Source organism: Octodon degus, unplaced genomic scaffold (assembly GCF_000260255.1).
Source record: "Octodon degus isolate 3935 unplaced genomic scaffold, OctDeg1.0 scaffold00017, whole genome shotgun sequence".
NCBI classification, from domain to species: domain Eukaryota; kingdom Metazoa; phylum Chordata; class Mammalia; order Rodentia; family Octodontidae; genus Octodon; species Octodon degus.
This window is the reverse complement of record NW_004524593.1, coordinates 10,590,744-10,605,667: the sequence shown is the minus strand read 5'-3', so window position 1 is coordinate 10,605,667 and position 14,924 is coordinate 10,590,744. Positions and strand designations below refer to the sequence as shown.

General features: G+C 41.5%; 1 protein-coding gene across 1 annotated transcript in view; it reads left to right on the top strand.

Moving 5' to 3' along the window:
* The window catches only part of Efcab2 (EF-hand calcium binding domain 2), a 111,800-nt gene that overhangs the window by 95,391 nt on the left and 1,485 nt on the right, over positions 1-14,924 (top strand). Inside the window, exons 4-6 of the mRNA XM_004626925.2 lie at positions 7,967-8,046; positions 9,381-9,423; positions 10,094-10,160. Coding sequence (XP_004626982.1) covers positions 7,967-8,046; positions 9,381-9,423; positions 10,094-10,160 — 190 coding nt within the window. The remainder of the gene's footprint in view (positions 1-7,966; positions 8,047-9,380; positions 9,424-10,093; positions 10,161-14,924) is intronic.

The window sequence follows — 14,924 nt, the reverse complement described above, 5'->3', positions numbered from 1 at the left end:
ATATGGAATTGAACCCAGGGAACACTAAACTATAGCACCAGAGCTTTTCATATTTTATTTTGAAACAGGGTCTAGCTAAATTGCCCAGGCTGGCTTCAAACTTGTGATTCCATTGCCTCAGCCTCCTAGATAGCTGGGATTACATGCGTGAGCTGCCATGCTTTAATCTTCTGCTACCATTCAATATGTGCAATTCTGTACCTTGCTTTTTTCCACCTAATAATTTGACAGCCATTATGTTATTATGAGGTCACACTAAGTGGCCATATTGTTCAGGCTGAGCTGGAATGTGTGATCCTCCTGCCTCAGCCTCCCAGAGTAGTGATTACAAGCATGTGCCACTGTTACGATCACTTTTTGTTCAACACTATTAGTCTGTTTGTTACTGTGACAAAATACGTGTTGCCACACGTCTTAGTCCCTTTCTTGTCGCTGAGACATAAGACCTGACACCCTTAACATAAAGCAGGAGAAGTTTATTTTGGATCATATTTTTAGGCCATGGTCAGCGGCTCCGCGGCAGAGGGCACAGCGGAGGAGCACTGCTCATGCGCACAGCAGGGAAACCAGCCAGAAGGGTGGGGGTGGGGAGAGAGCTGGACCTGCCAGGCCCCACCCCAGTGTCTCACCACCTCGACCAGGCCTCCCCTCCAGCATCACAGCTGTAACCTCATCAGGGACACAATGTGTGCAGCACCCCCATCCGGTCATATTGCAGAGCCGCATGCATGAGCCCATGAGGCTTTGGAGGGACATCAGATACAAAGCATTATACTGGGTGCTTATTTTAGAGACAAGTTTACTTAGCTTAACGTCTAGAGGTAGGAGTCTAAAGGACAGCTGGCACCACAACCCCAGAAGCAGGCATGAGGCAGAGCTCAAGAGAAGGGCTGCAGGGTGGGGGGCGGGGTCAGGCTTGCGCCCGCCCACTCAGCCCCGCCTCTTAAAGGCACACTGCTCAGCACCATGGATCCCAACAAGGATCCCTTGGGGGAACACCTTCAAGCCATATCCAAACCATGACAAACACTGTATTTGATATTTACAGTGGCAGCCACTGCTCCCTTGCTCACTCTTAATCTCTACCTAGGATGGAGATTTTCCTCCAATTTTACCACAAGACAATTTTAAAGAATTTCTTAAAGAATACCACAGCAGGATGATTGTTCCATCACTTGCAACCTCTGCCAAATACCAGAGCGATTTTCCCTGGCCTGGAAGGGCTCTCACCGCAGGCTGAGGGAAGTGGAAGCTGACTGGGGTGAAATCCTCAAAGTGCCTGGTGTCTGAGAGCCCCTCCAACGCCCCAGCACAACTTGCTTTTGTCACTTCCGGCTGTATGCACTCACACTGGAAGTACCTGGCCAGCTCTCTGCATTAGATTCTGGCATCATGGTTCAGCGACGAGTTGATTCAGTCTGCTTTAATACTTTCAGTAATAGGAAAAAACATTATAAGCCAGAACAATCATGTATGCTAATTTTGTCCAATGGCCTCTGGAATCTTTAGCGTAACTTTTCTAAAGAGGTGACTTTAATTTTTTCATTTATGAGCTGGGCATGAATCTTGATGGAAGAACACTTGCCTAGCATATGCAAGGTGCTGGGTTTGCTCCCTAGCAGCATAAAAACGATGAAATCAATCGTTAAGTGTTAAAAATAGTATTTTTTTGATAAAGGGAATTAATTTTGATTATTTATTTATTTATTTATTTATTTATTGTTGTGGTACCCGGAATTGAACTCAAGATCTTGCGCTTAACAGACAGGTGCTTAAGCTACTGAGCTGTCTCCCCGGACCTTATTTTCTAAATTGTAATTACATTTTGGTTTTGAAACATGATGTATGTCAAAATTTGTATGTCTATCATACATTTTTCATTACAAATAGTTAAAAGCATCTTTATGTGTATATCTTCTCTGGTGATCTAAAACTAGTTGGAATGTAGATGTGGTATGACCCATCTTAACTACTATTATCTTATTCTTGTGAAGCATGAAATAGTTCAATTTATTGATTCATTGTTATGTCCCTGGGGAGAAATGAATTTTCACTGTGTGTTTTATTATGCCTATCCGGTGAGTTTGGCATTAAAATAAATAATGCTGTAAGGAGAAAAGAGATGGCCTGATGGTTTCACCAGGGGACTGGGAGTGAAGCACTCCAGGCTGTGACCCACCAGAAAAACCTGGCCGGGCCCTGTCGCCCTCTGAGGCCTTAACCTCCCTGCGCCAGTGCGTCATCTGGTGCAAAACAGATTGAGAAAACTGACTGCTACCAGAGTAGAGTGAGAAGCAGCATTTGCCGCGTGCCTGGAGACTTAGATGAATATCAGTATATATTTTTTTAAAATCCCATTTTCCATGTTTCTCAAGATGTCTGCATACTCCCCTCCCCCTCTCCCTGCCTCTCTGCTGGAGATGGAACCCCGGCTCTCACACCGTACCATGGAGCTACAGCCTAGGACATTTCTCTATCAGATAGACAGTGGCTGTTTTTTAAAGACCCTACCCATACAGCAAGAAGTAAATGACCCTGCTGTAAGTGAAGAAATAGTAATGAAGTCAGTCTTTTTAAAGACATCTGCTATAATCTAGGAAACTGAATTAATTAATTGTGTTCTTTCCTGAAAAAAGGTTTGGACTGCACTATTTTTTTCCCCCTATATTGACTGCAAAATAATAGTTCAGAATTTTAATATCTGTGTTGTTAATCTCTAGTTGAAAGGTTTAGGATTTTTGTTTGATAGTGATTCAAAGTTTTTGGAATATATGTATGTATATAGAGCCAGAGCTGCTGTAACCTTGTACCACAGGCTGGGTGGCCTGAACAGTAGCAGTTTATTGTCTCACAGTTCTAAAGGCTGCAAGTCCAAGAGAAGGTGCTAGCAGGGACTGGTCCTCCTGCAGGCCATGCGGAAGGAGCTGTTCCCGGCCTCGCTCCCTGGCTGCAGAGGGCGGCGCTCATGTCACCTGGTATTCTCCCTGCAAGCCTGCCTGTGTCCATGCCCCTTGGCACAGCAGCAGGTGGAGCTAGGGTCCAAACTGATGATTTTAACTTGATCCTATCTTCAAATAAAGTCATATTCTGGGTGCTGGGGATTAGGACTTCACCGTTTGCTCCTGGAGGGGCACAATGCAACCCATAATACACTGCATTCTATCCATGTACATGCCCATAAATACACACACTCACACACTATGAATAACAGTTCAAAAATTGATAAATTTTATTAAATCCTAAAGACATTTATATTCATGGGTTTAAATAATCATGGAGCCATCTTTGCATAACATTTCTAAATTTTTTTTTAATTTTAGTACAAGGTCTACAGTGTTTCACTATACAGATTGGATTTGTAGTGATTCTCCTGTTTTCAGCCTCACAAGCACTGGGATTATAGGTGCGTCCCACCATGCCCAGTCTCAATTGCTGTCTCAGGAGGCCCCCAGGGTGGGGTCGGCATAGCACAACGGGGATTGAACCCTGGTCCCTGTGTCTGCCTAAGCAGGTGCTTTAATCCACTGAGCTATCTGGTCGGCCCTCTAAAAAGTCTTTTTTTTTTTTTTTTTGTACCATCTTACTGAGGGCCTCCCAAAATAACCTAGCTTATCTTACTCCAGAAATAAAAGAACCGTATCCTGTACTCCCATCTTTCCACCTATGTTTCCAGATTCCCAGAAATATTCTAACCTGCTGTTTTGTTTTCTCTTTATAATAGAGAAATGTCCCATAAGTGAAATGCCTTTTAGAAAAGCTAATGAATCCAAATAAAGTTTAGAGTTTAGTGAAGGATCATGTATTAATATGGGTTCATTAGTTGTGACAAGTATACTATAGTTGTGTAAGAAGTAACAGCAGGGGAATTATATTTCACATTACATTATAAGGCGGGGCCAACCGAAGCACTGTGGTTTGGATGGAGAAACAGACACACAGACCATTGGGAAGATTGGAAAGCCCAGGAATAAACCCACGCACCTACAGTCACTTAGTCTTCAGCAAAGAACAGTAGGATTTCACAATGAGAATAGGGCATTCTCTTCAATATATGGTGTTAGGAAACTGATGTCCACATGGAGAAGAATGCAATTGGACTTTTATCTCACGACGTACACAAAATCAACTCAAGATGAATAAAACTTTTGAACTTAACACCTATATCCATAACAGGAGAAGAAAACATGGTGAAAGTTCCTTGACTTTCCATCTCAGCAGTGAGTTTTGGACACACCACCTTTGTCTGACACATAGAGGACAAAAGCAAAAGTAAACAAGTGGCACTAACTATATCAAACTAAAAAGCACAGCAAAGGAAACGCAACCGACAGAGTGGGGGAGAGTATTTGCATCTCTATTTTAAGGGTTAATAGTGAAGATGTGTGAGGAACTCGTACAACTCAGTAGGAGCCCACAGAACCCAGGGAAAGCAAAGCAGAGCTACACCGAGACATCACCGCAGGCCTGTTGGGGTGGCCATTGTTAAGTCAAAATATATCAAGAGATGATGAGGATAATGGAGAAAAATAACTCCAATGATAGGGAAAAATAACCAATGAGAGGAATTGATACAGCTGTTATAGCAAACTATGGAGGTGCCTGATAAAAGTAAAAATAGAATGAGTATTGATCCAGTAAGCCCAGTTCTGGGCATGTATCTGAAAGGAAATGAAATCAGAATCTAGAAGAATTATCTGCATCATTATGTTTGTTGCAGTATTAGTCACAGTTGCAACATTTGGAAGCAAATTGCGAATGAATGAGTGGATAAAGAAACTGTGGTGTATATATCCAAAGGAATATAATTCAGCCTCAAAAATCATACTTTGTGACAACTTGGGTAAACCTGGAGGATATACTATTTTATAAGATAAACCCGAGACAAAGAGAAATACTGCATGATCTCCTTATATGTAGAATCTAAAGAAATCAAACTTAAATCAGTAGAGGGATGTTTACTAGGGAAATGGGGAGACCTTGGCCTGAGGGGTACAAACTTTGAGCTATATAAGATGAACAGTTTCTGGGGACCAACTGTACAGTATGATGTCTGCAGTTAATAATGATGCACTGCCTACTTGACAGCTAAGTAAGATTTTAATTGTTTTTACTCCAGACCAAACGGTAATCACTTAGGAGATGGGTATGTGAATTAACTTGATAGTGGCGATCACTTCACTCTAAATGGATAGCAGAAGATCACTATACGCTGTAAATATATGCAGTTTTAATTTGGCAAACATATCTCACTAAGCCTTGAAAAATTAAAAAGAATAGGGGGAGCTGGGGTGTACATGAGGATTTTTTTGTATTATCTTTGCAACTTTTATGTAAAGTAGAAGTATTCTAAAATAAAAATTAAAAACTTCTTATAATATAAAATAGTGCCTGACACGGATAGACATTCTATGGATAGTGTGGTTAGAATAGCCATACAGTTAAAATTGTAGTTAAATGCCGCCGCTCATAGCTTTGTGTCTAAAGGCCTCTAGAGGACAGTGTTGTGTCATAGAAAGACTTTTACAGTTTCTGCCCCAGTAGATGGATTTAGCGTTTTTCTTCTTTTTCACCACAAGGCCTGTGTTTATATTCATAACCTCCCTCCCTTTTTTTCCCTACAAACACTAAGGAAAATGTATGCCCCTTCTGCGGCTCTGACTAATTGGATATCTTCTCTCAACCTATTATTTTGGTTTAATTTTGGCAAGCAGAAAGGTCTATTAAGGAAGAATGACCCGCAGAGTTTTCACCACAGTGTCCCCCCACCCCCAGGACGCAGTATGAGGCCCCTGCCGTGTGTCATCTTGAATGTTCACATGGCTGAAAAACTGCAGTCTGCAGTGTGCTGAAGATGTCAGGAGCTGCCGAAGGGCTGGCATTGTGTACAGCTTGAGATTGCCTGCTCCGCAGTGCTTTGCTGCTGGGCAGGAAAGGGAAGGAAGCCATCGCTCTAGTTCGTAGTGCAAATATCTGGAGGGAAACTCAGTGTTTTAAGAGGATTGCTCTGTGGGGAATCTCCTGAGACTGACACCCTGTTTTTAAGACTCCTAAGGTCAGAGACTCAGAGCGCTACTCAAGCACATCAGAGCCGTATGAACATTTGCAAAATGCTCACCTTGGCCCCAGAGGCAGCTGAAGACAGTTGTTTAAGTACTGATGAGCTCAGACATTTGGGAACAGTCTGTCATTAGAGGCATTAGGTCTGCACTGATGGTACAGCCTAGGGCCTCCGTTTACACTACTGCTGAATCTAGCATAAACATAAAAACTGGTTATTTGGGTGACTGTGTTCCACTTAGCAGTAGCCTATGGTTTCTTACTTTTTGCTCTCATGATCTGTTAAAAGCTCATCTGTTGAACTGGGGTCTATGAGCCTTTTAATTGGACTTTTTAAAGGGAGTGGAAAATTTATAGCTCCTCATAAAAAGGCTGGATTAATTAATTAATGTCTGCAGTGCTTCACACAGCCACTCCATCAAAATTGAACCCATGGGCAGAGATCTGTTTCATTCTCATCTCATAGTACTGCATACCAAAAATCCTCCATCTCAGAAACAGTGTTCTTGTAATTTACTGGTGACATAGCAAAATTCTATTAATCAGGTAGGTCGTTAACAAATCTTGCAATGAGGGCTGGTGAGATAGCTCAGCATCATAAAAGCCTGCCTGGCAAGGGCAAGGTCCTGAGTTTGATCCCTGGTACAAAAACATTTTTTTTGTTGTTGTTTCTTTTTGTGACAGCGTCTCACTATGCAGCTCAGGCTGGCCTTGAGCTCAGTTTGTAGTCAGGCTGAACTCCCAATGATCCTCCTGCCTCAGCCTCCCGAGTGCTGGGACTATAGGCGTGTACCACCACATCTGGTGTTAAATTAAGTTTTTAAAAAGACACATATTGCAATGACTTGAGATATAGTTAGGTCCATGAAATAATGACCGGTTGCCAACCAAAGGCAGCAACGTATCCCACCTGAGTCAGTCGGCAGCTACAGCATTGCCCTTGATGCCTCTTTTTTTTCTTCTTATCCATAATGGGTGCTGAACCAAGCTTATCAATTTTACTTCTTAAGCATTTCTTGAAACAATCCACTTCTATTTTCGTGGCCACCCCACCAGGCCAAGCCCCCATCACACCTGAGTAGACCACTGAAAAAGCCACCTCACCTGCAACCACAGTGATCTTTCAAGATTCACATCTCTGGGACCTTCAGGGACCTCCTATTGTTCTGGGAGTAACAACCAAAGTCTTTTATGGAGGGACAGGGCCTTGCAAGGTCTGCTCCCTTCTCTGTCCCGCTTCCTCTGGAAACATCCTCCCTGCTGCCGTCTCTGCAGCAGCCTCACGGCCTCTCTGCGTCATCGTGGTCCCAGTGCCTGCAGTTCGCTCTGCCGGAGAGTCTTCCTTCCTCTACACCTCCTGGATGAATCAGCTCAAGAGTTAGAAAGTCTCCTTTAGGGCCAGCCAGATAGCTCAGTGGACTAAAGTGCTTGTTTAGTGAGAGCGCAGTTGGCCGGGGTTTGATCCTGGCATCCCGTGTGCTGAGCCAGCCCCGCCCCTGGGGAGCGCTGAGACAAAGATTGAGACGGCGTGGTGTTGCACACCTGTAATCCCAGCGCTTCGGAGGCTGAAAACAGAAGAATCACTATGAGTCCAATCTACATAGTGAGACATTGTAGACCCTGTACTAAATATACAAAAAAAGGAAAAATAAAATCTCCTTTATTATTCATTCCTATAGAACCATGAAGAGTTACTTCATTTCAATGCATATATTCAGAATGAGACACTTACTTTTTGCTCTTTTTGAGTGATGCATTCTGCTCCAGAAGAATACAAGTTCTGCGAGCAGGGGTCAGGCCCAGCTGTCCTCCTCACCACCCTCCAGCGCTGGGCAGAGTGCTTTTACAAAGTAGTGCCTCAGTGCATATGCGAAGTAGGTAAGTGGCTGTTCCTTTATTGGATGTTTAGGTAGAGGAAGAAGAACCCACTGGATACATTCGCTATGAGAAGTTTCTTCCTGTGATGACCAAAGTACTTCTGGAAGAAAGGTAAGTAAGCTAGTGCAGCTTAAGGCAGGCGAGTGGTTAGGGTCCCATGACTTTGAAGCACTTGACTCTTTCCCTCTGTGTATTTTACTCCAAAGATCTTAGGTTGGTATCTTTCTAATCTTTTAATGTACTCCTGAATTGCCAGTTGTGGTGTGCTTAGAAAGCCAACCATGTTAGTCTAAGCAAAGCATCATCAAAGGTCAAAGACGCTGAAAGAATAATCAATCAATAATATCCTAATCATCAACTATTTTCAATGGTCAACTACCAATAAGAATTAACCCCAGTTATTTTTCTCAGAAAGTGTAGCATTAGCTTATCAAAGTTGGCTTCTTCACATGGAGAGAAAACATTCTCTCAGGCTTTCACAGAGAGCACATTGGCCAAGCAATGGCCATGACTCATCCACATGGCTGACACGGACAAAGGTTCTACAATCTCAGGTATAGGATCTCAGGATAAATCCTGAGGAGATTTCACTGACCTTATCAGACCCAGAAGCTACAACTCTTATTGCATAGGTCTTGCTTTATCTTAGTCTTAACTATCCAGCAGAAAAGTATAAAAACAAAGTATAAAAAGTAAAGCCATATTAATATGCTGAACTGTAAAAGGCTCAAGTCAACAACTTCTGACATTGCCAGTCTTACGAAAAACCCACTACTATTTATGGACTACTGTACAATATTGGAATATTTTGCTAGATTCACTCACCTATAATATTCAAATGATAATGATATACCCATCTCTCACAAAACTAAACAAAAAAGGGGATACAAATGAACAACCATTTTGTATCTGTATATTCAAAATAGGATAGATATACAGCTACATTCTCTTAATTCAATGAACAGAAAGATTTGTTCTAGTAGTGTTTGTGGACAGGATATCATGTCTGCATCTTGTACAATGAATAACCACTAAAAAGACAACAATATGCAATGTATTATTGAAACTGTCCTACTAATCAGTTTTGAAACTATCTCATTGTTATTTGTTTCTCAATAAAATTATTAAAATAAAAAAAGAAGAACACAATGTAAAGATAAAAAAAATAAAGTTGGCTTCTTGGAGAGATTTTGTTCCTGGATAAATTGATTGTCAAGATGAGAAAAAACTAATAGACAAGATTAAGTATGACAATGATTTTGATCTAAGTACTTCCATAGGAGTGAGGTACAACTGACTGTCATATCTAGAAATCCAAAAATATTTCAGTGAGAGAAGCATCATTATCCTAGTATGTTAGCAACTTTAATTTTTAAAGTGTTCCTTTATAATGTAGAGACTGAAATAAATTCTCTGGCATTAACTTTCTTATGGCATAATTATAGATACAGACCAATTCCAGACGATGTCCTTCTTCAGGCCTTTGAGGTGTGTATGCTCCAGCTCATTCATAGAGTCAGGGGAAAATCAAATATGTGGTAAATGCTTACGTTAAAAATTTGTTACAGTGAAAGATCCATTTGTTACAGTGAAAGAAAGCTCTAATATTCCTAGAAATCCTCACTCTCACTTCAAGCACATTTATCTCATCATTCTTGTCATTTTCTGAAACAACTCTGGAAGTCTCCTCTCATGAGTGTCTTTATGAGATGTGATTTAAAAAATACAGTTACTGCTGCCTCTGGTGCTGTCCAGTGGAAAGGCAGGCCTGGAAAGACATTGCAGTGTGCTTCTCACCCACCTTACTCACATGACCCAGCACCCTGCAACTTCTGGCTCTTCTTCCAAGCCACAGGAACCATGAAAGGGAAATGATTTCAACTGGTCCAGGATATCGAGGCAGCAAGAAAACACAGCTAGAAATTTGTGAAAAAAGTCTGCCAGAACTGCTTCAGAAAGTGGCAAGAGTGATGGGACAAGTATGTTGGAAGCAAGGGGGACTATTTTGAAAGAGTTTAATGGAAATTTCTCATTTACTATAATAAAATTTTTACAAACACTCAGATATTTTTCAGCCATAACCTCTATATGAAAATTTTATTATGTAAAATTTATTTACCAAACTAAATATGTAATATCTGCTTCCCCTCCCCCCCAGACTTTAGATTCAGCTAAACGTGGATTTCTTACTAAGGATGAATTGGTCAAGTATATGACCGAAGAAGGTAAGATGCTTTATTACTTATAACAGTGACTTAAGATTAATAGTGTTTAACAACAATTTTTAAAATGTTATGGGGGATTCTTTAAAATAAATTAATTCTAGTTAAAAGTTACTTATTATTTTCATCATTTTGATTTGGGAGTGGTTTTGGTTGGAGTTTAGGAGGACAAAGGGGTAAGATAAAGGAAGACAGATTATTGCTTCATAAGTTTTTATATGATAGAAGTTTAATGGTTCCTTCTATAGATTGCAGTCACTTGCAGGAGAGGGAGCATAAGCCTGTAATCACAGCACTCTGGGAGGGTAGGGCAGAATTGCAAGTTCAAGCCCAGCCTGGCTAACTTAGGGATTTAGTGAGATCCTGTCTAAAAAAAAAAAAAAAAATTAAAAAGAATTGGGCTGGCAAGATAGCTCAACAGACTAAAGTGCCTGCGTAGGCAAGCTTAGGGAAGTGCAGGGACTGCGGTTCGATCCCCTGCACCACATGCCATGCCAGCCCCACCCCCAGGACTTGCTGAGTTGGCCACAGAGTCCGGGGTGTAGTAGTGCACACCTATAATCCCAGTGTTGGGAGGCTGAAAATGGGAGGATCACCACGAGTCCAAGCTGTGTAGTGAGACCCTGAAACAACCAAATACATTAAAAAGAACAATAATAAAAAATAAAGAAGGCTGGCCAAATAGCTCAGAGGATTAAAGCACCTGCAAGCAGGTGCAGGGGCCAGGGGTTTGATCCCTGGGCCTGCCATGCCAGCCCTGCCCCTGGGGCACACTGAGATGGCAATTGAGACTGGGCATGGTGGCGCACGCCTGTAATCCCAGCTCTTGGGATGCTGAAAACAGGTGAATCACTATAAGTCCAGTCTAGTAGTAAGACCCTGAACACTCTGAGCACCCTGTAGACCCTTCCCTAAAAATACAAAATAATAATAATAATAATAATAATAATAATAATAATAATACTTAAAGAAAGGATTGGAGGTTGTAGCTCAGCATGAACACCCTGGGTTACACACATACATATGCAACCAGTTCATTCACGTAGAGTATTTCTAGAATGAAAGGTATGGCACCTAGAAAACATGAACTGTGAACCAATGCCTGTATTCGATTATAAAGATGAACTAGAGTATACACAAAATTTCTTTCAAAAGAGCTTGGTAAAGTTAAAAATAATAACACAGCCTTAACTGAATATGAATTTGCCCCAAATTTTATATTTTATGCTAATGGAGAAATTTATATTTGCTTTGACCATAGGCTGGCATCTACACACATATGTTCATGTAATTTCCATTAGGATTTCTCCCTACTTAGGCCAACATATGAATCTGCTTCTGACATCCTGGATGTCAGTGCCTGAGAAGACAGTCTCAGAACCATTCTTGTATCAGCTCCCTCCGCTACTCCTGTACAAAGCTAAGGATTCTGTCTCCTTTGCTGAATTCATTGCTCCAGAGACTGACTCTGGGGTGATTCTGAGTCACTTATAATTTGAGAAAGGATCAGCAGAGCGAGTAATTCTGTGGAGGGAAGACTAAGACATCCACATGCACAACTGGTTTGGCCGTCTTCACTTGATCCACCTTTAGGTAGGAGAAGAGGAAGTGAGGGTAAGAATAGCGTGAGAGTCACGGCAGCCACCCAGGAACTCCTAGGACATTGTTAAAGTTATCTTAGGGATTAACTGTGGTGGGAATGTTACGACTTTCAAAGCATTCACCTTTTAATCCTAAGGATTAAAGGAAATAATCATATTAGGCAACATGAATTTAGTCAAAATGGCCAAAACGGTTCAATTTCATGAACATTGTGTGCTTGCTCTATGTGTCGCATTGAGTGGGCACAACAATACTGAGAACTGCATTCTCTCCTGAGGATATTACAATCTTATTAGGGAAACAAAACTAATTTATTAAACAAATCACAGTATAAATAAATAAAGTACAAAAAATAACTATGAGAAGATTAATGTAGGGTTGAGCAGCTTGAATGTCTTGGTTTTGGAAGCCTAAGAAAAAATAGGTTCTTGGAAACCCAAAGAAGGTAGAATTTACTTGGGTGAATTGTTGAGGTAAAATATGTTGCATCCTAGTCCTGTCCTACAGTAGGTCTCAACAAATTATCATAGCAAATTATCTATGATGAAGAAGGACTGAGTAGTTGAAGGAAACATGGGGAAAATGGGCTGGTGAGAGAGAAATACAGATGGGCAAAATGGTGTGAACAGAAGCTGGGGGTGGGCATCCATGTGGCCCCACAGGTCATGTTGGCCAGCAGTAGGAAATTAGGTGAGACAGATTTCTGGGGCTGAGCTGTGGACGCCTGGGCTCAGGACTCTGGGATTCATCCTGTGGGCGATGGGGTATTATAGGGCTTTGAGGAGATGAGTCACACATCTCAGGGGTGATTGTGGGAAAGCTGTTCTGGCTTCTGTGGGCTTGTTAGATGGGGAAGTTAGGCCAGGGAGCTCAGTTAGAGGCCAGCTCAGCATTTTGAAGGTGCCCTCATAGGGCCTAGCCCGGCAGTGGGCATGGGGATGGGGGAGGGATCATGCAGGGGGATTCTCTGCAGCAGGACCCCTGATCCCTGAGTAACAGGGCAGGTGACAGTGGTGGGCACAGAGTCAAAAATGACAGCAAGGCTCAACCCAGGTGTCAGGTGTGGTGGCAACGCCAGTGGCCAAAATGGGAGTGGAGGAGTGGCACTTTTGCAGAGACAGAGCACAGTGCCACTGTGTAGTTTACTTGGCAGTGCCATGTGACACAAGAATTTCCAAAAGGTAAACAGTATTAAGGGCCAACTATTGGTGATTTCAACAGACTGAGCATTGGAAAAAATGTATTTCAAATACATGAGTTCAGTTTTTCATTCAACAAATATTTCTCAGTGCTTTTCATGTATGAGCTCATGTTTGATGGTAGTATATAAGATGTAGAGCATTATGTACATATAAGGTGTTATTGTTATTAAATATTTTTCTTTTTTAATTTTAAAGAAAAGAAAAATAAACACTAAAAACAGTATAAAATTTCAAAACAAGATTGTAGGAGAGTAACAGTGGTTAGTACGTTGCATATTGTTATCTTCAAAGTAGTTGCTCATATGCCAAGATACAGGCATGAAATACTGATCAAATAATACAGACATAAACCTTTCCTTTCGATGAGCTAATAGCCATTAGTAGCATAGCTATCAAGACCTGCAATCTAACTCTAATAGTGCTTGACTAGCCTGGTAAAATATCAGGCTGGAGCTACTCAAAGTTCTAAATTATTTTTAAGGTTTTCTTTGCTTAGTAACATAGGCTAAAATTACTTGTACAACTTTTCTCAATATCCACAGAGGGTCAAATGTTGAGAATACATGTTCTAAATGTCCAGATCATATGATAAATATCACAGTCACATTGAATCTAATTCTTACAAGAAAAAAATCTATGCATGTCCAGGAATTTGTGTTTAGCAGTAGGAAAAATTTCAACATCATTTTCTAAATAAATACTTATATGTTGCTGCCTATGTGTCAGATAATGTTTTTTGTTCTTTTGCTTTTTTTTTTTTTTTTTTTTTCCAAACTGGGGATTGAACTCAGGCCCTTGCACTTGCCAGAGAAGCACTCATTCTACTGAGCCATCTCCCCAGCCCCCAGATAATGTTTTAATCCTTTTTTTTTTTTTTTTTTTTTTGTAATGTGTTTGGTGTAGGATCTCACTACTCAGCTCAGACTCCTAGTGATCCTCCTGTTTTCGGCCTCTCTAGCACTGGGATTACAGGCATGTACCACCATGCCAAGTTTCATGGCCAGCAAGGCATATGGTGCCAGGGATCAAGCCTCAGTCCCTGTGCTTGCCTAAGCAAGTGCTTAGTCTGCTGAGCTATCTTGCCGACCCTTCCAGATACTGTTTTAAATGGTAACCAAATAACCACACATTTGATCCTTATAGCAAACCTATGCGTAGAGGGTGTTATCATCTCCATTTATATATGGGAAAACTGAGGTACCAAGAGGTTTAGCTTGGTCAAGACTTTAAAGCTAGTGAGGATGTCCAAATGGCTCTGTGGATTAAAGCACCTGCAAGCAGGCATAGGGGCCAAGGGTTCAATCCCCAGATTGCTGTGCTGGCCCCGCCCCTGGGGCACACTGAGATGGCAGTTGAGACTGGGTGTGATGGCACACGTCTGTAATCCCAGCTCTTGGGCAGCTGTAAACAGGTGGATTACTATAAGTCCAATCTAGTAGTGAGACCCTGAACACCCTGTAGACCCTTCCCTAAAAAATAGAAGAAAAAAAAAAAGCCAGTCAGAGAGAGCCAGTATTCTTTAAAGTCAAATACTGCGTCTCTGCCTTTGTACAAGGAGGCAGTATTTCTGCCATCTTTTACCAGGAGCCAGACCTTGATCTAAGTGACAGAGTGTGGCTGTTCAGTGGGCAGGGGATGAACTACACTTCCAGCCTTTAGATCCCAGCGCGCGTACACACACACACACACACACACACACCACCCTCTGGGCCAGCCACCCAGTTTCTTTAGGTGCCATCAATGGCACACAAGTTGTTCCCTCTCAGTCATGGTTGGGAGATTGATTAATTTAGTTAATATATATGAAGTACTGGACCAGTGCCTGGCACGTAGCATTGTACAATAAATGTTGGTTACTTGGTATTCTTTTAAGGACTTACATCAGAGTTCTTTTAGCAGTAAATTTCTCATGTAATCATCAAGTCTAAGGATAATTCAGAATCTGCAGTTTTCAGCCCTTTAG